The 25,535-nt window shown below is 38.2% G+C and overlaps 2 protein-coding genes across 2 annotated transcripts; one reads left to right on the top strand and one right to left on the bottom strand.

Annotated features, from left to right (window-relative positions):
• Positions 1-1,098: 1,098 nt before the first annotated feature.
• Positions 1,099-18,969, top strand: LOC145785404 (transmembrane protein adipocyte-associated 1-like). Its single transcript, XM_082597061.1, has 8 exons — positions 1,099-1,398; positions 2,688-2,922; positions 3,416-3,568; positions 6,747-6,863; positions 10,842-10,905; positions 11,484-11,586; positions 14,736-14,916; positions 15,638-18,969. The coding sequence occupies exons 1-8, from the start codon at positions 1,130-1,132 to the stop codon at positions 15,818-15,820; spliced, it is 1,305 nt and encodes a 434-aa protein (XP_082453187.1). The 5' UTR covers positions 1,099-1,129; the 3' UTR covers positions 15,821-18,969.
• Positions 18,970-22,438: 3,469 nt separating this feature from the next.
• On the bottom strand, positions 22,439-23,239 carry LOC145785923 (uncharacterized). Its single transcript, XM_082597617.1, has one exon. It carries the CDS (start codon positions 23,237-23,239, stop codon positions 22,439-22,441), a length of 801 nt encoding a protein of 266 aa, XP_082453743.1.
• Between the last annotated feature and the right edge of the window lie 2,296 nt (positions 23,240-25,535).

Here is a 25,535-nt window from a genome sequence, read left to right as displayed (position 1 = left end):
TCTGGAGACAATGTTTTCATAAGACAACAAAGCCACTGTCACTATTTTATTTCGCTGAGTTTGATTTGCTCTTTGTAGAAATATGCTTATAGCCTATTCACCCTTTGTAGTGTATTTGTGTCCTGACTGATGGTATCTTTTATATTATCTCACAACATTGTGTGATGATGAATTGACAGATCATTCGCATATGATCATTACCAAATGTGTCAGATCATGTATTGCTGGTGGTCAAAATGAAAGTTCTGTTCCTGGTACTGACAAGCTATTTGATCTTGTTTACTATGTGTTTGTCTAGCAGGGATAACAACTAATTGCTCCATGTTTTATCTTGATTGATTGATTGAATCTTTATCCTCGGTCTGGGAAAGCTTCTTGCAGAGCTTTTTAAAATCCTGGCAGTTTCGCATACTTGTAGAGGCTTTGAATCACAGGCGCAGGCCCGGTCATCGAGATTGACAGAGTGAAGTTTCCGATTGTTGAAGTTTTGTTGCCGGGAAATTATTCCATCCATTAAATGCTGCTGAATGGAGAGCAATTCTTAACGTGTATTGCTCAAGTGCACGCCCTGAGAGTCGAACCAGCGCCACTTGATCTTTAAGCTTCTTCGTTCCAGAAGCGACGCGCTAACCGTTAGGGAGATAAAATGTTCAGGGAATAAGTTAGTTTGTATCCATCTGGCAGCAGGTCAAGCAGCTTACAAGATTGTGATTCTATACAGTGTCATAGGCAGCTGTCAAATTTTTATTTATGCTGCACAGGCTCGTTAGCTCAATGGTTAAGCACCCGATTCAAGATCAAGCTACTCTGGTATGACTTTCGGCTTGTGCGCTTCAGCAATGCACTTCAGGACTGCTCTCCACTCAGCGGCACTTAAGTGATGGAATAATTCCCTGGCAACAACACTTCAACAACTATCGAAAACTCCACTTTGTTGGTGATTGGGCATGCGTCAGTGGTTCAAAGCCTCTACAAGTATGCAAAACTTCCAGGATGAACTTTCAAAGAAAGTTTCTTAGTCCTTGGATAACAATCAAATAAATCAGTCTTCCATGTCTTACATGAAGTGAACGCTTTTTACTTTTGAAGATTTTTAACTATTAGATGATTTCGTGTATTATACTTGCTTATGACTAGCAGTAAAATGAATATAACAGTCTTTACCAATGTTACCACGGATGTGCCTGTGGTTTCTACGTCAAGTCCATCTACTTCCATAACATCTACGAAAATGTCATCGTCAGCAACTACAGAAAATTATTGGAGTCCATCTTCAAATACTAGTTTGACCATTTCAACACAACCAACTACAACATATGCACAACTTTCAACCACACCCGGAAATTATTCTGAAAGCGATTGTTTGAAGATACTGTATGAAGATATTGGAATGTCAAGGTAAAATGATTGATTATTATAATTGTAAGAAGTAATTGCGCAACAAAAGTATATATAAATTTATAAAAACAGATTTACAACTTTTTTACAGCTTCATGTCAAAGCAATCAGCTTGGTGAGCTCTTTTGATGGAAATCTTTCTTGTCATGCACTTAGAAATGTACATACCGTAGTAAAATATATCTGGGTGGTTACTGGTTAGGACAGCATCCTCCATGTATTGTAAAATGTAAAGGCGTAATTTCATTTTTATCATAATTTTGGGAGGGATTTTTCTTGTACCACAGTCAAGGCACAACAGGATTTTAGCATTATAGGCTAATAATATACTTATTTACTTTCATCGAGGTACAGTATATGTGGCCAAGAGTTTACTGTAGTAGGTCGGCCAGTCCTGATCTGCAGTGCCCCACCATCTTGGCTGCTTCGGGTTAATCCTCAGTATTACTAGTTCTAAATTAACTTACTTAAACCAACAAACACTTAATACACAAAGCAAACAACAGAGAATCTTGAAAACTTTTCATGCAAGAGGCAGTCAATGCTTGGAATCAAGTGCGACAATAAAAAAAAGAAGATACATCTTAAAAATCTTTGCATCAGTTGTGGGTTTTCAGCTCAACCTAAGCTCTTGTCAAGAATCTGAAAATATTCCATTTTTAAAACTTTAGTAGCCTACCAGTAAGTTACTGGGTCTGCTACTATTCGGTGAGTCCGATTCGGTGAGAGCCCTATTCGGTGATTTTTTTAAAAATTTTTTTGAAAATTATCGGGTACCATAGCCTAATTATCATTGCCGCTTTTACATCGTTTTAACGTCGCTAAACGTTGAAATAAGACCCTAATCCCTAATTCGTAACCCCTACCCTTAACCCCTAATCCTAACTCATAATCCCTAACACCTAAACCCCTAAACCTAACCCCCTAACTCCTAACCCTTAAACCCTTAACCTCTAACCCTTAAACCCTAACCCTTAAACCCTAACCTTTAACCTCTAACCCTTAAACCCTAACCCCTAACCCTTAAACCCTAACCCCTAACCCTTAAACCCTTAACCTCTAACCCTAACTCCTAACCCTTAAACCCTAACCCCTAACCCTTTAACGGCAATGATAATTAGGCTACGGTACTCAATAATTTGAAAAAAAATCACCGAATAGGGCTCTCACCGAATAGGGAACTCACCGAATCGGACTCACCGAAACAGGCCATTCCGACCAGTACTAGCTCCTTGGACTGTTGCTTCACAACTTCAGTTTGTGCTTAAAATATTCAATTTTTTGTTTAGGATTCGGATATGGGATGTGATGCTGTTTGTTCCAAATGTGATCTTCTTAATATTTGTTTTGTATCGTATGAAACGTGTATGGCATAGAATTCTATCTGGAATCGGCAGTGGCGGTAGTCCAATTTTTGTCACCTACTTCACACTGGTTGCATTAGCAGCTATTTTGGGTGTCATTCGTTGCATTGTTTCCATGGCAGTTGATGTAACCACATCTTCTGGAAGTGAAGCTAACAAGGTGAGTTGGAGGTAGCGGTCTTAATTTTTGTAAATGGGTAAAGTACGGTATTGAAATATTTTAGTCAGCAGTGCAAACATATATGTAACACTAATTCATTTTGTGTGGCAAACATGTTTGCCACACAAAATGAATTAGTTAATATATGTGTTGCCACTGCTGACTAAAATATTTCAATACCGTACTTTACCCAATTAGTTAATATCTTTCTGCTAAAAATACCTAATAAATATCATACATTTTAATGTACCGGTGCCAGATAATGGAAAATTTGAACTGACCTGTTCAGCTAAATATCAGCCAAAACTAGTGATATTTATCATATTATATATATACAAATTGTCGAACACCTTGACCAGCTCTGCATTTGTATGTTATTGATGCTGCGAGAAATTTTAATGATTATATAGCTGATTGTGTTTGTTCCTGGGTCCTATTCAGAGGTGTTAACTATCTGCAATTCCTGAGCAATTGCAAAAATCATAATTTTCAGATTCTTTGGGTTGTTCTCCGCTTCTTCTTATTAATGGCCGAGTTGAGTGTTCTTGTCTTTGGAATTGCGTTTGGACATCTGGATAGCAAAACAAGCGTGAAACGTGTTTTATTTGTGACAACCTGTGTTGCTCTGATCTATTCTGCTGTACAGGTATGAATATAAAACTGTGCTGTTTTTTTTTTTCGGTCATTTATCGGTCATTGACCAATTTTTTAGCAAAATGTCCAAAAAATATATATAATAGTCAATTCGGTCAAAATGTCCGAAAAAATATATAGTCAATTGACTTATGACCAAAAATGACCGAAATAAATAAAAAATGATCGAATTTTTTCAAGTCATTTTGGACAAATGACCGAAAAGTCTCAGCAAAAAAAAAACAATCCAGCATGCTTGATGCATATAATACAGTAGATGTCTTGTATATGTATATATGAAGAGTCCAATTGCAAAACCACTTAGACGCCACTTTTACCAAAATTGAGTTTAGAGTGTCATTAGGTAGATTATTACCATAGGTACCTACTATCAAATTCTTTCTTTCCAAAATCTTTTCTATCTGCTTCAAATTCGACACTAAAAATTGCGTTTGTTTCCAAAACCACTTACGTGACATCACATTTTTTTCCAAAACCATTTGTATCACGTGACATATTGCTGATTGTTATACCGTTTTCGTCATCGTTTCATGATAAGCAGCAGTGTTTCCATTTGGCAAATTTCACTACCAAATTCGAGAAATTTGGCAGAACTTTACGTTGTTGGGCATTAAAATTTTGAGTTGGCAGAATTTTGGCAAACATTTTTGGTGAGTTGGCAGTCAGTCTCAGGTCAGTTTGGCAAAATTTGAAATGTGTTTGGTAGTTTGAAGCATCTACTATCTGGCAGCACTGATAAGCAGTGTTGTAGGCTTGCAGCCTACTGTTGCAGTTACCAAAGGTGCTTATTAGCCTACTTGAGCTTTATAGCTGTGTTTTTTTGCTTTGTTTAAAATGGATTTGGATTATGGTGATGAATTAGGGGAGCAAGTCTTTTAGGCATAGACAGTTAGGCGCCGGTCAAATAGGCGCGCACACTGTGGCGTCTGTATATTTAGGTGCGGAGCACTGTGGCGCCTGTTCATTTAGGTGCTATTCCTAGTAAAGTCTGCAGATTGTATCAGCTTGGCAGGTAGGGCAATGCTTTTCACAAAATTTTTTATATTGAACAAAAAAATATGCCATGGCTTCCGTGAGTGAAGCTGCTTAAACCGGCAATGCTTTTCACACAAAATGTTATATTGAACAGAAAAATATATTGTATTTTAATGCGCGTGCCGCGTGTTCGGCATTTATTTGTTGTTAGTCCAGGTTTGCGTCGGCGAAAGCTTTATCAATAAATTATTCAAGTTTCCGAACATGACTGAGTTCACTTTTAGTTAAGTCAAATAATAACTACGCTAAACATCAGTAAAAAATATACTGTAGCCTATATTCAAGCGGGTGGTAGGCTTGAGTGAAGAGTAACTTAGTTTTCCATCAAAACCCTGACTAGGTTTAATAACGAGCAAAGTCGCACCATTATGCTTGCAACTTGTAGCCAGGGTTCACATGCCCTCTAGAAATGTATCCATGTAGTAGAGCGTTGTCTCATACGTACTCGTCACACGACCAATCCATCCCGAGTAGAAGTAATTGCGAAAGATGTAAACAGATAAAGTAAAGTTCCATCTGGCTGCAACCTGTGTTCAGGATGAATAGCAAATGTCCTGTGGAGATGTGCTAAAATCAAGAGTAGTAGAGCGTTGTCTCGCACCTCATCTCCACACGCCATGTCACACGCGTATTAACAAAACAACATATTTTTCTGTTCAATATAAAAAATTTTGTGAAAAGCATTGCCCTACCTGCCAAGCTGATACAATCTGCAGACTTTACTAGGAATAGCACCTAAATGAACAGGCGCCACAGTGCTCCGCACCTAAGTATCCAGACGCCACAGTGTGCATGCCTATTTGACCGGCGCCTAACTGTCTGCGCCTAAAAGACGTGGACCCTGAATTAGTGGTGGTCAGCTTGGAAAAATGGTTTGAAAAGTTGGTTTCTTTTATTCTGGCAATTTTTATTCTCCAGTTTATTTCCAAAACCACTTATATCCGCATTTCTAATTTTATAAAAAGGCGATTCTAAGCCCTCCAATATTCGTTAGATCTGGACAAACGAAATCAAAAGAGCATTACCTTTACCAAGCGAAACTGTCATAAACGTTTTTCGTGGTTTTCTCAAAATCACCGAAAGTGGATGTAAGTGGTTTTGAAAATAAGCTCTTCATAAATGGATTTCACAAGGTAATAACACCATGAAAACAATTGCTATTGATCAATAACTATTATTAAATTACTTCTTATAAAACAGTGTGCACAAAATGTGCACAAAAAATGTGGTTAGTGTATTAAGGCAAGTTTACTAGCGTAGGCTATTGTACCAATGTTGTGAATTGTGATCTGGCATTATTTTTTTTATAAAAATGTATTTTTAAGTTTAAAGTTTTACAATAATTTTTTTAGTAGCCTATTCTAAGCACATTTTGACGATCCCACAAAGGGTGAAGCAGGCTGTTAAGGTTACTTTGATAATAGTGATTTAATCTACTTGAATTAGCTCTGCTTAGGATTGCGTTTGACATTGAGCACTCTTTTGTAGTACGGTAGGCTACTGATTATATATACCATTTATCGTACTAGTAATATATATATTGTATTTTTAGCTTTGGACGATTTTGATAAGTATTTTTACCACATGAATGTAACATACAACGAAATAACTTCATGGTATATTTGGAATTGTACTGATGCAAGTTTCTTGTTTTTAATAATACCATCTAAACATCAAAACAAATCGTTATGATAACGATTAATCAACTCTAACTAATGTTATCTTTAGACTTCATTTTAACAGTTTTTTTTTCCGCTTTGAAGTGTTAAAGACCCACGGACTTGTTGATCTGTATGACAACGCAGTGGCTTTCTAGGGTCTGCTACTATTCGGTGAGTCCGATTCGGTGAGTCCGATTCGGTTAGTCCGATTCGGTGAGTTCCTAACCCTTAACCTTAACTCCTAACTCTTAACCCTAAAACGGCAATGATAATTAGGCTACGGTACCCAATAATTTAAAAAAAAAAATCAAAAAATCACCGAATAGGGAATCGGACTCACTGAATTGGACTCACCGAATCGGACTCACTGAAACGGGCCATTCCGGGCTTGGCTTTCTACATACCGCACTGCTAACCCATAGCGGAAGTAACGTCAAATGAAGATTTAATTCCAAATCTAATTGCCTTTTTCAGTGTTCTTTGGAACTTGCGGACGCGGATTCTAGATTTGAAATTAACGATTCCACCCGGTCAGTGTATGGCCATGGAGGGGCGTTGTTCTGCTTCATTACATCTTTCATATTTTTAATTGTAAGTGGATATGTAATATTTCCGCAATCGGCGTCACGTTCCATTTTGTATTTTTAGTTTAAATAGCAAACATATTGTGTTTCTGTAAGAATTTTTCTGATTATATATTATACTTGAATTTCAATACATTTATTTTTTTAATTAATTTTTGCCTACATTGTTGTTAACTAGTAACTATAGGTTGTTTTTCTAAACTTTCTCTTTTTTTGGTGACTGGAAGGTAAAACATTACAAATTATGTCTTAGTCCATATGGATCTTTGTTGACATGGTAGAGCGTAGCATCATTGTGCTGCTCAAACATCTTACTACTTAACTGAAAACAACTGGTAGGCATAGTTGCTAATGGAAAGGCGGCCCAAAAAAAATGGCCACCCTACTCTCAGTAGTGCCAAAGACCTTGTGTGATGGGAATCTTTTCATTCATTCCTCAAAGCTCAATAACTGAGTATAAAGACTATTTTTAACTGGACATTAGACCTCCCCAATCCCCGGACTTTTTTTTGTTTTCATCTATATTGTGACTTTTCTGCATGGGTTTTCAATGCTGATTTCAAAAATATGCATAAAATTTTTTTTCGATCAACGTCTGGGAAGTTATTCGCTGTTGCTTAGCAACAACTTTTCATAAAAATTTCAAAAATCTCCTTTAAAACCCCTTTACTTTTAACCTAGTATCCTGATATCTAGATTATCTGAAAACATTTCTTCTGCTAAAGAATTAAAATAAAAAAATTATTAAAATTGGACAATCGGTACCAGAGTTATGACCGTTTAAGTACCCAGATTATGCAGTCACGCATGACTGATTTTTGTTAATTTATTGCCAAATGATACTAGAAAAATGGTGAAAGTTGCTGTCAAGGGGTTTTGGGGGGTAAGGAGCTCAAAAAATATATTAAAAAGTGTCTCAGAGCAACAGAAAAAAAGTTATTAAAAAATTGATACAAACAGTCATGCATGAATGATTTTGTCGCAGTCGCTTCATTCCTACAACGAGATGTATTCCTTAGGCACCACAAACATTAAATGCCTGGAGTCATATACAGTATAACGTGGAACCGATCATCTCAATGTAGCTAATATCTGGGTACCCATTGCACTTGATGTTAGAATACACGCTACATTGCTCGGAAAGAGCTCTGATCAAGTGCAAGATGGTCACAGTCCGCCACAATTTCAATAGCATCTCTCACCCAGCATAATGTAGTCTATGTATCTAAATCATGTGGCAAAAAATGGATTAAGTCAGCTGAACTTAACGATAACCTTCTGTAATGCATTTCAGGTTTCACTATTGATCAGTTAGCATTTTCTACTTGTATCTTGTATGATTATATAACGTATTGTATACACTTCTACTGTCTGATATTCCGTGTGTATATATTCATGTATCCATCATGGAGCTGAGGAAGAGTAAAATAAACAATGGTGGTTTGCTTGGTAATTTGCAGCCTTTAAAACATTTTAAGGAAGGACAATTTAGACCAACTACTGGAGATGTTCTTCAGAAATACATATATCATCTTCAATTAAATCCTTGTAACCACCAGAGTGGGAAGCTCGCAGCTTGAGATCCAGCAGTATGTCCAGCAAAAGTATGGCAGCCTGCTTGCATTCCACTGATGACAAAACAAAATATCCAAAACAAAATTATTCGTTTGGTTGATGAATACAAGAAATGCAAACATGACAAAAAGGAATCTGCTGCCTTAATTAAATTTCGAGAAACTCTGACAACAAGATTTATGATATCTGCTAAGAATGTCGAAAATCTTATTAACAAAAACAAAACATTGCTACCAGAAGATAAGGCAGAAGATATACAGTTTCTGAAATTACTTGAAACAAACCAATCAGCATCTCTTGGACCCCTTGATAGAAAGAGGTTGAAACGCTTCACAAATTATGCATTGAAGAATCGAATAAAGGTAATAAAGTATGATGTATGTTTATTCCCAGTATACTTAACAACTCAATGATTTTTAAAGTAACATACCTATTAATTTTTGATACGGATGCATAAACAAGACGTTTTTTACAGATAAATGCAGATTCTCAGCCATCTACCTCAGGACTTAATTTCCTCTCCTCGTCATCTTCCCAATAAATTAAGTCGAATCTGCACTGAGAATCTGCATTTATCTGTAAAAAATGTCTTGTTTATGCATCCGTATCAAAAATTAATAGGTATGTTACTTTAAAAATCATTAGGCTGTTAAGCATACTGGGAATAAACATACATCATACTTTATTACCTTTATTCGATTCTTCAATGCATAATTCTTGAAGCGTTTCAACCTCTTTCTATCAAGGGGTCCAAGAGATGCTGGTTGGTTTGTTTCAAGTAATTTCAGAAACTGTATACCTTCTGCCTTATCTTCTGGTAGCAATGTTTTGTTTTTGTTATTAAGATTTTTGGCATTCTTAGCAGATATCCTAAATCGTGTTGTCAGTGTTTCTCGAAATTTAATTAAGGCAGCAGATTCCTTTTTGTCATGTTTGTATTTCTTGTATTCATCAACCAAACGAATAATTTTGTTTTGGATATTTTGTTTTGTCATCAGTGGAATGCAAGCAGGCTGCCATACTTTTGCTGGACATACTGCTGGATCTCAAGCTGCGAGCTTCCCACTCTGGTGGTTACAAGGATTTACTTGAAGATGATATATGTATTTCTGAAGAACATCTCCAGTAGTTGGTCTAAATTGTCCTCCCTTAAAATGTTTTAAAGGCTGCAAATTACCAAGCAAACCACCATTGTTTATTTTACTCTTCCTCAGCTCCATGATGGATACATGAATATATACACACGGAATATCAGACAGTAGAAGTGTATACAATTCGTTATATTAATCATACAAGATACAAGTAGAAAATGCTAACTGATCAATAGTGAAACCTGAAATGCATTACAGAAGGTTATCGTTAAGTTCAGCTGACTTAATCCATTTTTTGCCACATGATTTAGATACATAGACTTCATTTTGCTGGGTTAGAGATGCTATTGAAATTGTGGCGGACTGTGACCATCTTGCACTTGATCAGAGCTCTTTCCGAGCAATGAAGCGTGTATTCTAACATCAAGTGCAATGGGTACCCAGATGTTAGCTACATTGAGATGATCGGTTCCACGTTATACTGTATGAATGACTCCAGGCATTTAACGTTTGTGGTGCCTAAGGAATACATCTCGTTGTAGGAATGAAGCGACTGCGACAAAATCATTCATGCATGACTGTTTGTATCAATTTTTTAATAACTTTTTTTCTGTTGCTCTGAGACACTTTTTAATATATTTTTTGAACTCCTTACCCCCAAAAACCCCTTGACAGCAACTTTCACCATTTTTCTAGTATCATTTGGCAATAAATTAACAAAAATCAGTCATGCGTGACTGCATAATCTGGGTACTTAAACGGTCATAACTCTGGTACCGATTGTCCAATTTTAATAATTTTTTTTTTAAATTCTTTAGCAGAAGAAATGTTTTCAGATAATCTAGATATCAGGATACCAGGTTAAAAGTAAACCGGTTTTAAAGGAGATTTTTGAAATTTTTATGAAAAGTTGTTGCTCAGCAACAGCAAATAACTTCCCAGACGTTGATCGAAAAAAAATTTTATGCATATTTTTGAAATCAGCATTGAAAACCCATGCAGAAAAGTCACAATATAGATAAAAATAAAAAAAAGTCCGGGGATTGGGGAGGTCTACTGGACATCTGTTTAATCGTTGGTGATTACATTAGTAATGGATCCCAATTGCAAAGTTAATGAATAAGATGTTGTTTTATGATAACTTTGTCATACTTTTCCCTTCAACTACTTGCAGTAATATTCCATTAAGTAGGCTACTGCTTGTTGTAACTGAGACCACCCATTTAGATATAACTCACTTTGTTTCTTGGATGCAAAGTACCAAAGTATTCACAATATCAAAAGTTATTAATTACCGGTACTGCTTTTTGTTTTGTCAGATGTATTTGATTGTGGCTATGTTGCCATTCGTTAAATGGTTGCAAAAGTACTTTTCTGTTCCAAGTAAGTTACAATTTGTTTGTTTTAATTGTTTCATGTTTTATTGTTCAATAGCCATCAGTCGTGCAGCACCCAAATTGTCTACGTTATCCGCGTTGTCATATTTGCTTTGTGTTTCTCGTATAGTGGCAAGATTTGTATTTACCGAGCCTGTATTAACCAAAATCTACAACTTTTACCCAAATTAAACGTTTAAATGACGTTTCTTTTATGACGTTCTGTGTTACGTGCTTCTGAGACTGTACAACCAACAACTTCCGTTTTTCCATTTCGTCATTGATGTCACTGCAACGTTTTTACTCATGCAACTTCTCTTCTCCTTTCTCAGAATGTAAATAAATTTTTAGTGTAATAATTAAGAAGGTTTCAACAAAAACACACAAGATTCACCTGAAATGCTTTATTGCTATTGTGATAAATATAGCGATCCTGTACGTAACGCGGTAGCCTTGTTGTGAGCAGCGTTATCGTTACTTTGTGGTGGCCTTTTCACCATGAAAGCAACTTGTAATTTTCGATTTAGCTTGAAATGTTCGATCAACTGTCTCATTCCCTATTCTGTAAACTCATTTTGTTTGCAGCACGGAAATCATTTTACGTCTACGTGGTTTCCATGGCAATCTTAAACTTTGTTTCGACGCTGGGTTGCGGACTTCTGCTCTACTATGACATGGCTGGGCTTTGGTAAGTTTTGCGTTATTGTCACGTTCCTGTTTGGTTTGGAGTAAGTGTGTTGAGTGGTTAATGGTTATACAGTATAAAATAGCAGTCCCATTCCAGACAGCAAATCAATTGCTTTTTGCATTACATTTGCGTCTGCAGACGTTGAATCAATGTAAAAAAACGATTAAATTGCTGTCTGGGATCGCATGCACAGCCTCAAGGCAACATAAAATTGACAATCAAAGATTTTCAATTCGGAAGTAGTTTTTCTAACGTCAAGTTTTTGTCTTGGTTCGTGCAATTGCAGACTCAAGCAAAGGATCTTTGCGAGTTTCTACGAAAAGCATTTCCTTTTGCAACATAGTTCCCAGATAGTGCATTCGGTTAGAGCAGGAGTCACCAAACTTTTTTCTCTAAGGGCCGGATTGCTGCGGGATTAACAGCTGCGGGCCGGATGCAAATTGCGAAAAGATATACAACTATTTAGAATCTCCATTGACTTGAATTCAGCACAATAAATAACAAAGTCAGCGGTGGAATAGCAAATTTGTGATGAAAATCGAAAGGTTGCTGAAAAAGTAATCCCTGCTGTGATACACTACAAGCAGGTGCGGATCTAGGAGTTGTTTTTGAGGGGGGCCAGAAAATTTGAAAATGAATTAAAAAGTAATAAAAAGATAATACAGATACGAACAATCAGTGGCGTAGCCAGGAATTTGGGGGGTTTTGCCGGCCGGCAGGCGAAGCCCGACGGCGTGTTCGCTATAGGCGACACCCAGCGGCGGAGGGTCTGGGGGGGGCCTTCCCCAGAAAATTTTGAAAAATTACTTTGAATTTGGTGCATTTTCAGAGCATTTTCAACAAAAATATGGGTATAAATATTCCTGTAAAATGGTGCTCTCCGGTGGCATGGCAAAAGGATAAGATCATGTTTTTTTCGGCATTTTTTCGGTAATAAAGCTAAGTCTCTATGTTTTCTTGTTGCTAATTCCTGGCTGAGATGTTTAAATGTTTGGTATTGGCAAAACTCGCTCAACTCGCTTAAAATTAGGCAAACTTTGTTTTAGAGACATAGAGACTGAAAGCATCAATCTCAATATCGTGACGTCACACGCGTGCCAAAGGGGGTTGCAAGTCCGCTGTGAGACTAATATCAGCTGTTTAGAAGCATATCAAACCATTCAACAATTTCTGACAAAATTTCGGGGAGGGGGGGCCGGGTCCCTTGGGCCCCCCCCATAGATCCGCGCCTGACTACAGGGCATCGTGCTCTTGAAAAAACATTACATCTTTCCAAATTTGGCCTATGCTGTCCCCATTTGTGGTGGCCTAATAATAAAAACAGAACACCAACATGTAGGCTGCCTGGTGGGAAAATGTACAAATTCAACATAGCCTACACAACAAAAAACTATAAGAACGAACAATTTTAAAAAAGAAGTCTCTATTACACAAAAAGGCAAAGCCAAGGGAAGCACATGTACAGAATTGTAGTGCAGCTGTAATTTCCGCAGCACGTGGCGGGCCGGATGAAATCAGTTCGCGGGCCGTAGTTTGGTGACCCCTGGGTTAGAGTGAATAGACTCATCTTAATTGCTTTGCTTGAAATTGAAAAGTTGAGCCACCAATATGGTGAATTCCGCAACACCACAATGAAATCTGACTACTGCTTGATCAGTAGTTCAGTGTAACAGCAACTATTCCACGATGTTGAAATCGAAAATCTTGAAGTGCCAACACATGCAATAGCCTCACAATTGGCACATGTGACGCAGAATCGTAATTGATTGAACGTGGCATTGCTAATGCCTCATCCGCTTGTGGCGTCATTTCACAGACAAATTGTAATTGCTTTTCTCCCGTTACATCATACCCAACAAATCACATGATGTTTCCAATTATACCATAGAGCAGGGGTGTTCAAACTTTTTCCAAGGCGTATCAAATTTAATAATGCGGAAGTGCCCGCGGCCACCAGCCTCCGACAATCTTGTTTTACATAAAGAAAGATACTTGTGTGGCAGTATTGTATTATTTAATGTCATTTTCATACAACAAAGCAATATGCAGCTTTAAGTATTTCATTATATTCACATCCCGGAATATCACAAGTTAGGCTGTATGTATAAGTTATCTTTTCTATCAGAAACTAACACACCCAAACACTTTGCAAAACCCAGAGCTATGTTAGTGTCAAGTTAGTTAGTATGTTATTTTTACTCACAACAAAATAAACAGCAGTTGTCTGTCAAAGTTGAAACTGACGTCTTGATTTCTATATGTACCCAGGTCAAGTCTGGTTCGAGATTTATGGCAAACATAAAATATCACAAGATGGGAGTCGTTCAGGTTTAATTTTGAGCGGAGAATGCTCACACATGGGTTAAACGGAACAAGCTCAATGTTTTTTTGCAACTTTTGTGTTTCTCGAAATTTGCTTTTATCCAGCTGCTGATAAAAAGGCATTGAGAGAAAGATGTTGCTGTCGGCGTCGCAGAGAAGCTCAATTAGCAGCTATCGTTGAATTTTCTAGCAAGAAAATGAATGAATGCACGACTGAATCACTCATTACAACACTCTTAGGCAATCATACTTGATTTTGCGATTATGGCGCAACGATAATTTTAACTTTTCTCGTCTGGATTTGTTGATGAGAAAATACTTGTTTTTATCAATTTTTTAGAAAATGCAAGTTGAATTTGTTTGTTTTCTGTTTGTCTGCGTGCCAAAAATAACACATTGTGCACCAACAGACGCGGGCTATACAATAACGTATCGCGGGCCGGATTTGGCCCGCGCTCCGGACTTTGGACACCCCTGCCTCAGAGCATTCACTGTCATTTTTATTGGTTTAATATGAATTTGTGATTTTACGCCCAACTTAAGTATTTTTGTGTTTTGTTTATGGACCAATTGTTAGTGGCAGAACAAAACTTTTTCCAATGTACATGAAAGATACACAAAGATTACATAAAAGTGCACCCGATGAAAAGACTTGGCATCCGTAGTGGCCATGTGTCACTTCTTCTCCCTATTATACTGCATGTCCTTTAATATGTGTTACATATTCTGCAGAATACCAAGTACATAATCACTTTTTTGTCAAAGTATGATCAGTTTTGTTAATTAATTTATAGTTGATATGTTAATACTTGTCTTCGTATTTTTAGCTTATTAGACGCATATTCTATCGCCTATTTCACTTGCTTTGCACCGCTGGTGTACTGGACTTTCCTCAGTTCATATTTCGGTAACACTCAACCCAACAGCATGTTGTTTTCTTACGCCACCCATGTGGACGAGGGGTTGGCTGATGTGGCTGACTTCGACCTTCCTGCCAATGGAATCACGGTATGTGAAAGGATAGCTTCAACCTTCAATTGTAGGGTGTTGTGTTGCTGTCTTCGTTTCTGTCTCATTTTTAAAATGGCTTTCCATCAATTGTCTTAGTTTTTGATTGGGGATGTTTTTTAAAGTAAATTATGACCTTGCAAGCAAAGGCGGTAAACTCCCTTTGTAAACAAATGGAAACATCTCAAGAGCTTACCAAGAAACTTGGTTGCTCGCACACGGAAAGTGTGATTGGTCTTACACAAATTTTGGCTAAAACCCCAAAAGCAAACAGTCCATGAGGCGAACTTTCATTTGCGCATTTGCAAGAAGGACATACAAAAGCAAGAAAGAGATAAATGACTTTAACAATAACACTAACAGTCGGGCTCAACTGAAGATTCGATCGAAACACCCACCACCGATGAAACGATTTTTAGAGAATAAAGCAATGTAGGCTTACTCTTGGCATCTCTTTAAGGACAACTACTGAGTTGGCATGTTGGTTGAATTAATGAATACAATGTTGTGTAAGGATATCTAAGTAAGATCATTCTCTCTTTCCATTTTGCTTCAAAGAAGCCTGGTCTTCATCCCGAAACATCAGAGTCGGCCAGTTGTCTGCAGTGACTCCTCTAATGCTCTCTGTCGTTGGCATCTTGAGTAAGAGCATTGATGTTATTAAGTAATCTTTTTGGGATTATTTAACGAAGCCGCTTTAATATTAATCGTTCACTTTCAGGTGGACTCTACTCTCAGCGGCATTCTTGTCTTCGACAGCGGAGGAGAGGACTCATATCAAATATCTTCCAGACATGCAGAAGAACAGTTACATGGACTTCGAACTTCAACTGAGAATATTTCAATGACTTCTCCCAATTCAGACAGTGTTCATAGTTTCATTCAAGGTGGCAGCCGTTCCTGAATATATTTAACGTTTCAACACCGTTGCTTTACCGCGGAATGATGTCCTTACGAAAGCAGATCAACTTGAAAAATGTGGCTTGTTTTTCATGAGTTTGTTGCATTTACGTCTTACATGTTTCTCACTCAGTACTGATGGATGACGTCATCAGGAAAACAACTCAGACAGAAAATCAACCTTTTTCTACATGGATTTAACGTCCACGGACGTTGAATCAATGTAAAAAACGGTTGATTTGCTGTCTGGGAAGCAACTTAGCTGGTTCATTTTTGCGAACAACAGGTGGTGTATCTTTGTTAAAACTAGTTGGATTTGTAAAATAATCCCAGCTTAAAATTGATAGGAACTCTCCCATCCTGAAAATCAGTCGTTTTTACATCAAGCTGGCGTCTGCAGATCAGCATGAAAATTTCAATTAGAAATGCAGATTAAGTCATTTTCATGCTGATTGCGTGCCCACATGGCAATCAGCATGAAAATGTCTTATTTGCTGCTAATGAATCTGATTCGGAAAACGTTGAAACATATTCCACTCCCGGACCTTTTTCATGGCCTTATTGCTGTAACAATTCAGTGTTTGGTTTCTGAAAATTACATTAGTGTTCACTGATATTTTTTTACGTTGATAGAACATGATCCAATGTTTAGTTTCCATCAAAGTGAAAAGCACGTTAAAAGTTTATATTGTATGATATTTATTTCTGAGATTTTTGAGAAATGTTCGTGTCGCAAATTTAGCGTTTAACAGGTGCACGACTTGTAGACGCATGTCAGGTAGGCTCAATAACACCCGGCGACTTCGGTGCTACACAATCACTTTTGGATTAATTCATTTCACTTCTTTAATTGCAATTTGTACATTTTTCGCGTCACACTTTTTGTTTATTACAAATTGTCATGTGGACGTACCAAACTGAAAAGCAGTAAATTTATGACAACAGTTTTGGACCTCAACGTTGTTATCAAGACTAAAATGTATAAAAAATATCATTACACAGTAGGGCTCGCCTATCGTAACACACGAACGGACCTTGGGAGAAAATGGCGCTATAGCCGAATTTTATTGTCGATATGCTTTAATATCCATAGATAATATCAACTATTCACCTACATACCTTAAGTAGCCTGTTTCAACATCATCCTAAGTGACTTATTCAAATGGAATATGTAACAATATTACCACTTCGGAATAATAATAATATTTACTTTACTCGAAATAGCGTCTTTATGATCCGACGCTACGGAATGGGCGCCTACATGTCCGCTCTTACAAGTCGTGCCTTGCTTTTAACCTTGGCTTAAACTGTTGTTAGCTCGCGTCGTAATTGTAACGGTTGCAGTATTATTATGACTAAGCGAATGAGCTTGTCGGTTTTTATGTTTTTACTCTGATATGCAGCTATTGAATTTTTCATATGTTCCTCTGTCAAATAATTCCGATTGAGGATATTCACCTTTATGAGTCTCTTGCATTTACATTAAACTTTCAGGTATTGAAATAGTTCACTGCTGTCATACTGGTTAGTTTTAAATTTATTCAACGTCTGCACGGGAATTATGTAAAAGACTGATTTATTCACTGGGTCGACATCCATGCATTATTCTTACGTTGTAAAACTATTATTGAACACATTGTAAGTATGTCACTTAGTTATCTGTCGCTTCCACAGTCTCTTCTCGGGATCCAGCGTGTCCTTATTCTTGTTGGTCTTCCATGTGGCACTTAATAGCATCTTTGAACAGTTCATCATGCTCTAAGTGTATCCAACTGTCCAATCTATTGCCGTTGCTTTTTCAATGTGTGCGATCTGTAAGATATTGGTAATTCACCGTTCTTGTGGTTAGCAATGGTTGGATGGAAATAATTCCACTTAAACTGTGAAGTAGCTGACCTACAGTTCATACACGTCAACATGTCAAGCAATAAAGCAGATACACTATCACAAACGGCATGTTTGTCCATAAATAATGAATAAAATATTTGATTGCAATCCTATTTTTCTAAAGTTTCAAAGCCCGATGTCCTAAATGTAGCGCCAGGTAATCTTTCCATCCATACACTGGGCATTGGGCAAGAAGCTTGGTTTGCTGCATCGAAATCTTGTTCGGGTTCTTAGGAAGCTTTTCATTGGCGTTTCTTGGAACAACATGGTAGTTTTGCTCATTCCGCCTGTCAATTGTACTGCATACCAATGTGACAACAAAACCTGTTTAAATATATGATCTCTGTTGTTATGAACAACAAGCAATGTAGTTATGTAATGTTTGAATATCCCATGACTCTTCCATACCACACCAACTATGACGTTTATCGCCAACCTTGTGGAACGCAATAAGACAGTTTTGACATCTCATAGCAGAATGTGTCGTACAAGGTTTCAACAACTTCTGGCTTTCACCATGGAAGCTCATATTCCAATACCCGTCTTTCTGTATGAATGTTCAATTCTTTGTTGACCAGTACCTATCTGTTGCAAATTTGCTGCACAAATTTTCTGTATTGCTTTCATTTCGATTACGACTGTTTTCTGGAAGTTCTCGATTTCGTTATATAACATTTTTATGAAAAAAAGTTCTTGGAATTTCCGAATTACAAAACAGAAACAGTATTTTTGTCAAGCTGTATTATGAAGTTGCACTTTACAGTAAGTTAATCTTATATGTATAATAATTGTAGGCCTATACCATACCTGGTAAGTGCACCGCTGTCAATGCACAATTAGTCTATTTTGGTTCTGGTAAGATATTCGGCATTGGGAGCCCACTTTTCCAAACCTTGTTTTACATCGGTTTGTTGTCTGTGTGTCAGTTCGCCATGGTTCACTCAAAAGCCGGTGTATCTACAATAACTACAAGCCTAATATCAAGCTACAACACCTTGGCCCACAACACAGCATATATCTCATGAGCAATGTAAACCTTAGGTGTGCCATTGTGTCTTACCATGTATTTTCTTTTCTTGTATATATTGTAGCATTTGAAATTGCCTGTATGCTCACCAGCTTCTTGCTTGGACATAATTTTTTGGACTTGATAAGTTTATTTCCAATCTTGAGTAAGTGACAGTTTTGCGCCTTTCCCATTGAACGAGTGTGTTTTAATTTTGCAAATGTACTTCCTGCAACATTGAAATAAATGTTAAAGCTCAATCGCTTCTGCTCTCGTGGTTGGCACAGCTATGGATTGAAACCCCAAATCAATTTATATTAATCATGGACTATCCGAACACACCATTTTGTCCAAAACGCAAAAAAAGGCGAACTGTTGATCATTTGATTTTTGACATTCCATGGATTGCATTACCCGGTGGTTTGAACACAGTTTACCAATGCGGAAATATATTTGAAAACTGACTAAAAGACAAAGAGCTTTGGCGTATGGGTTGTAGGTGGTGTCCTAATCTAGTTCCTACTACAAGCAAAGAAACTATGGTATGTAAGAACATACAGTGAGAGGACAGACTTTACACTTGCACATAATCATTGAGGTGTGCAGGAAGAGTTACATTACGACCACACCTCGTGCGACGAACAGTAGTTGCGGTCGGTGTCACTGAAGTCAGAGGTGGTGAAGATTTAGGTGTAGGCTGATTGTTCAGCTCTGGCATATGTGCAGCTTTTAAGCGATCAATGGATACAGTTTTCCTATTGTCTTTAATGTCTAAAGTAAAATATTTTTCATTTCTAGAGATCACCCGGTAAGGACCTGTGTAACGTGATTGCAGAGGAAATGCAGTTGCATCTCTTCTAATCCACACATACTCACATGACATCAGCTCTGGGTCAATATGGCTTTTGTGCTGTGGGTGAGGTCGAGTTGGTGAAGGCTGAATGTCTTTGAAATGATTTTTCAGTGTCTTTACAAACTCATGCTGAGGAACAGCAGCAGCAGTCCCTTCAACCTGAAAATCTCCTGGCATGGCCACGGAGGCACCATAAAGAAGCTCTGCTGGAGAACATTTCAACTCTTGTTTGACTGTATTGCGCATAGAGAGTAGCACAAGGGGTAGATTATGGTACCAATCACCTGGGTTGTTACAACTACGTAGAGCATCTTTCAGTCGTCTATGCATGTTCTCTACTAGGCCATTGCATTGCGGATGGTAGCTAGTAGTTCTATTTCGACGACAACCAAGGAAATTCATGAGCTGACCCCACAAATTTGATTCAAACTGAGCTCCTCTGTCAGAAGTGACAGTTTTGGGCACTCCCATCTGTGAAACAAAACCATACATAAAGGCATCTATTACGGATTCTGTAGAAATGTTCTTCAAGGGTACTGCCACTGGCCAACGAGTAAAACGATCTACTGCTGTAAATAGGTATTTATAGCCGCTTGATTCCGGTAAGGGACCTACCAAGTCAATGTGAATGTGTTCAAACCGTGACTGAGGCATTTTGAAATCCTTTAATGGAGCAATGTTGTGGCGAATGACTTTGCTTCGTTGACAAGACTGACACTCTTTTACCCAGCTGGCAATCTCTTTTCGCATGCCTGGCCACACAAAACGACGCGAAATAAGATCATGAGTTGCCCTTACTCCAGGGTGACTTAATGAATGCAACTGGTCAAAAACCATCTTTCTATATCTTAGTGGGATTACCGGTCGAACCACAGCAGTTGAAGTGTCACACCATATGAGTTTATCTTGAACACCTGGAATAGCATACTGGTCTAAGAACAGCCCAGATGCCTGTGGATTGTTGAGCATGCTCTGAACAGCTTCATCACACTCTTGGGCTGCAGCCACTTCGGAGAAATTAATGCCACTTTGCACATGCAGCACACCATTAATTTCAATTCGAGAAAGAGCATCAGCAGTAAAATTTGCAGACCCTTGAATGTGTTTGATGTTTGAAGTAAATTCTGTGATGTAGCTCATCTGCCTGACTCGCCTCAAGATAGATTGATTAGATTTGGAAAGGAATGCACTTACGAAAGGCTTGTGATCAGTGAAAAGAGTAAAGTCCTTTCCTTCTACATAATGATGGAAATGTTTAAGAGTACTGTAGGCCGCTAATAACTCCCTATCAAAGGCAGAATAAGATTTCTGTGTCTTATCCAGTCGTCTCGAAAAGAAAGCTACAGGAGACCAGGACCCATCAATTTTCACTTCCAACACACCACCTATTGCTGTGTCACTGGCATCAACCATCATACTTAAAGGAGCATTTTCCAGTGGATACACCAAAATTGATGCTTCAGCCAAAACTACTTTGCTGTCGAAAAAAGCTTTTTCTGCACATTTAGTCCAAACAATCTTTTTATCCGCACGTGTTTTACCAGAAATCAAGTCATTGAGGGGTGCTAAGCATTGAGCTGCATGTGGTATGAATCTGTGGTAGTAGTTTACCATGCCCAGATAACGTCTTAATTGTTTTGTTGTTTCAGGCAAGGGAAATTCAGAAATTGCCTTGACCTTGTCAGGGGTGGGTCGCACACCATCCTTAGACACCAGATGCCCTAAAAACAGTAATTCACTCTTACCAAATTCAGATTTTGTAGGATTGATGATTATTCCATTCTCATCCAGCCTGCGGAATAACTTATGTAAATGCATTTTGTGGTCTTCCTCATTTTCAGAAAATATAATTATGTCATCTACATATGCCATTACGTTGGTTAAATCATGACAGACATGATCAATGAAGCGTTGAAAGGTGCTGGAAGCATTTCTTAATCCGAAAGGCATAAAATTATATTCAAACAGACCTAAAGGACATGTGATGGCAGTCTTATGTCTTGACTCGGACGACAAAGGGATTTGGTGGTAAGCTCGAACTAAGTCTATTTTACTGAAGATAGAAGAACCTTGCAATCTGTGCAACAACTGATTGATTGAAGGTGTAGGATACATATCAGGCACTGTTTGGACGTTTAAGGAACGATAGTCTCCACATAGACGAAAAACACCAGAGTTTCCTTTAGGTACCATATGCAGGGCTGAGGAAAAGTTAGAGTTGGACCTACTAATTATGCCTGCTTCCAGGAGCATGTCAATTTCTTCTTTGGCCGCTTTTAATTTTTCAGGTGACAAAGGGCGAACGCGTGCGGAACAAGGATAGCCAGTGGTTTCAATAGTGTGGGTGATATTGTGCTTGATTGGTTTGTCTTTGTTTGGTGGACGCGTTAAATCAGGATATTTTTCTAAAATTTGTAAGAAGGAATTGGTGGCTACAAATGCTTTGGGTGCACCTACATGTGCTACCATTTTTGGGTAAAGTGGCCATGCAATCAACTGGTTGACACTTCTCAGACAAGATTGACTAAAGTCGACGCATAAATTAAAATGTTTGAGAAAATCAGCACCAAGAATATTTTGAGATACTTCGGCCACTACAAAAATCCACCGAAACCTTGAAGTTTTATCACCAAACTGCAAGTTCATGGTTCGATGTCCAAAAGTGGCAATGGAAGTTCCATTCACCCCCACTAAAGAATGACTATGTGTTTTTAAATGTTTTTCAGACTTATACGGCCTAACCAAGCTTATTTCAGCACCACTGTCTATCATGAAGCATAAACCTGACTTGTGATCCCTAATGTGAAGAAGTGGACTGTGACTTTTATGAAATGGAAGTTTTGTTGCACTGGGCACAGTCGATCTCGCAGTGCAACCTACCAGTTTCCCTGGAAAGAGCAAGGAGGGTTACATTTGCGAGCATTTGCACCAAACCGTTGGTGATAGAAACACATCATATTGTGTGTTCTAGCCACGCGAGAGTAATTTGAGGGTGGAGCTTGTGGTTTTGGTGCATGGTGAGCAGGTGGAGGACCGGCTCTCTGGGAAGAAACTTGGCTTGGAATAGTCCTCATTAATTCTTGCACTGACTTAGTCAATGACTCCAGCTGTAAATTTACCCTAACCATTTCAGACTGCTGGGGCTCTTTGTTTACAGCACCCACAAAAGATAAAGGGGCAGTATGCTTCATAGCATGGTCTGCTGCTATTGCATACTCCTCTAGTGAAGCCTCATGAAGTGGTGCCAATGCAATTTTAACCTCTTGTGGAAGTTTGTCGACTAACATGGACTTCACCACAGAGTCGGACATGTCTGACTCCGAGATATTTATTCTCATGTTAGCCACAAACTCCGAAGGTTTTACATCACCTAACTGCTTGACAGAAACTAACTTCTGAATTTGGTCGCATAAAGGTTCTGTGAATTTGCTTATCAGAAAGCTTTGGATGTCCGGGAATTGCTTTTGTCTTGCCAAAAGTGGTTGCACTGCAATCATAGTTGATGAATCCAGACAAGACATTAAAGCTTCAATCTTGTCTGAATCCTCAACTATGCTCCACTTCTGGCACACTCTATTGAAATTAGCAAACCATGCCTTAGGGGCAGATTTGCAAAATTCTTGGGTGACTCGTTTACCCGGTTTTAAAATGGAAGTTGTTGGGTTGTGCTCTGTCATCACGCTGTTACTAGTGTTTGGTGAGGTATGAGAGTTATTTTGTGTGATGCGTGATTGGTGGCGTGTATTGTAGGTGTGTGTAGCCACAATGATAACAAAAAATGATTAGAAAAAAAAAAATTAAGTTAGTCTACACACATTATGGTATATAAATTTACACAAAACACTAACAGGCAATGCACTGCTAGAAGAAGGCTTTGTCGGGGGTCACCAGTTTGGCGTATGGGTTGTAGGTGGTCGAATAGTGTACGCTAAGCACTACCGACATGCGACTCCTAGCTCAGAAGGGGCGTGTTCTAACCTTATCTCTTCTAGAGTGCACTGTCTATTAATACCACACTAAAGTAAGCATTGTAGAAGTAGTATAATAATTCAAAGTAAACGCAATAACATTAATTAACAATGGTAGAAGCTAATACAAATGAAGGTCACCAGGGCAGACCAGGTTACACACACAGTAATATTACTTAATAGAATAAATGTCCTTAATCAATAGTCCGGGTTCAACCTTGTAGCCATGTTCCGATTTCCGAATGTCATTTCTTTATTGTCTTTTGTGCATCGCTTTCCTTCACGTCCGATCGCTGAGTTGTTGTTTTCAAAAGTCCTTGTTTAGTATTCATCCGCGGCGCGAGCCACGTTCCAGCCTTGGCGACCTCTAGCGGACAGAACTATTCAGACGCAGGCAGAATTGTAAAGGGGAACGCCACAGAGCTTCAAGTGTGAAAACGCCAAGCGAAACTACTACATCAGTGGCAGGATATGAAGTTATTTCTTTCTCTGTCAGCACTTTTAATATAGGCTATATAAGACCTTTCTTGAGAAAAATCACCATTTTAATGCAGCCATTAGGAGTGTTCAACTGTTTATCTTGGTTTGTTTTGAATCTTTATCCTCGGACTGACAAAGCTTTGATTGATTATTCCTGGTAGTTTCGCATACTTGTAGAGGCTCTTGATGCTGGGCCTTTTACCGAAATTGGCAGAGTGAAGTTTCCGATTGTTGAAGTGTTGTTGCCGAAGAATTATTCCATTTACTAGGTGCCGCTGAATGGAGAACAGTCCTGAAATGCGTTGCTCAAGCGCACATCCCGAGAGTCGAACCAGCGCCACATGATCTTGAGCCGGGCGCGTAACCACTGAGCTAACTTGTGCGATCTTGGTCAGATTCTACTTCGTTTTATAGTGCTACTGTATGTCCAATCTGTCCTTAAGAATGTTGAAGCAAGGCTATTGACACCTCTAAAGGTGAAGGAACAATCGTCGTCTTGCAATGTAGAGGAAGGCGGGGCAAGTTGAGCAGGTTTTTTTAAATCTTTTTTTTTTATTTCACTAACTTTTTCGAAGACTCAAGTATTGCGTTTCAAACACATGCTAATAAGCCTAAGTTTTAAGACAAAAAATGGTTGGTTTTATTTATTATTTTGAACTGTATTTGAGTTTAAGTAACGATTGCACAACATGCCCCGGATTATTTTTCGGGGGCAAGTTGTACAGCACCATTGGGTAAGTTGAGCAACACTAGGGGCAAGTTGAGCAACATATTACGGCCAGCAAAAACACAGACAATTGTAGCAAATCAGATATTTTTACATTGATTAAACTTTTCTAGACTTGGAAACTATGTAAAAATGGCTAATAGGCTATTAACAAAGGCGGTTTGCATGAACTTTCAGCAAAATCAAAAAAAATTTTGAGGCACTCAAAAATTCAATTCTCTGTAAAAAAAATACAGGTAAAAGTAAATACGTTGTTGTTGAAGCCGGGGCCTAGGATCACTTTCTGAATTAGAGAGGGTGATTTTCAGTTAAGCATTGTGCCAAAAGCCAAATGAGTGGGGAGGGTAATTTTTTATTAATCACCCTCCATTCAAGTGTGTGTGTGGGGGGGAGGGAACATCCCGTCAGCCTAGACCCTAACCCCTAGTTGAAGCTTCCGGGAAGTTAAAAATTTTATCTAGGCCTAATCTGATATGAAACCATTTGTCAACTTGAGTTCAATAAAAAACAAATAATGTTGTGCAGTTGATGGGGCAAGTTGTGCAGTTGACGGGGCCCCGTCATCAATTGCACAACTTTCCCCGTTCACAATTTTTTCAAAGAACAGAAAATTTCAAGAAAACTAACAAATGTACGAAAACATTTTAACTGCGAAATTACAACTAGGCCTACATCCTATGTCTACTGACCCCTCCTGCTAAAGTTTGACTAGTTCTACTATGCATCTAAAAAATGAAAATTTTGTTTGCATCCGATTTTAGATCCTAAGACCTAAGCACCTTATATTGCTGATCAAGC

This window comes from Aplidium turbinatum, chromosome 16, assembly GCF_918807975.1.
Source record: "Aplidium turbinatum chromosome 16, kaAplTurb1.1, whole genome shotgun sequence".
NCBI classification, from domain to species: domain Eukaryota; kingdom Metazoa; phylum Chordata; class Ascidiacea; order Aplousobranchia; family Polyclinidae; genus Aplidium; species Aplidium turbinatum.
This window is presented reverse-complemented; position numbering and strand designations above follow the sequence as displayed.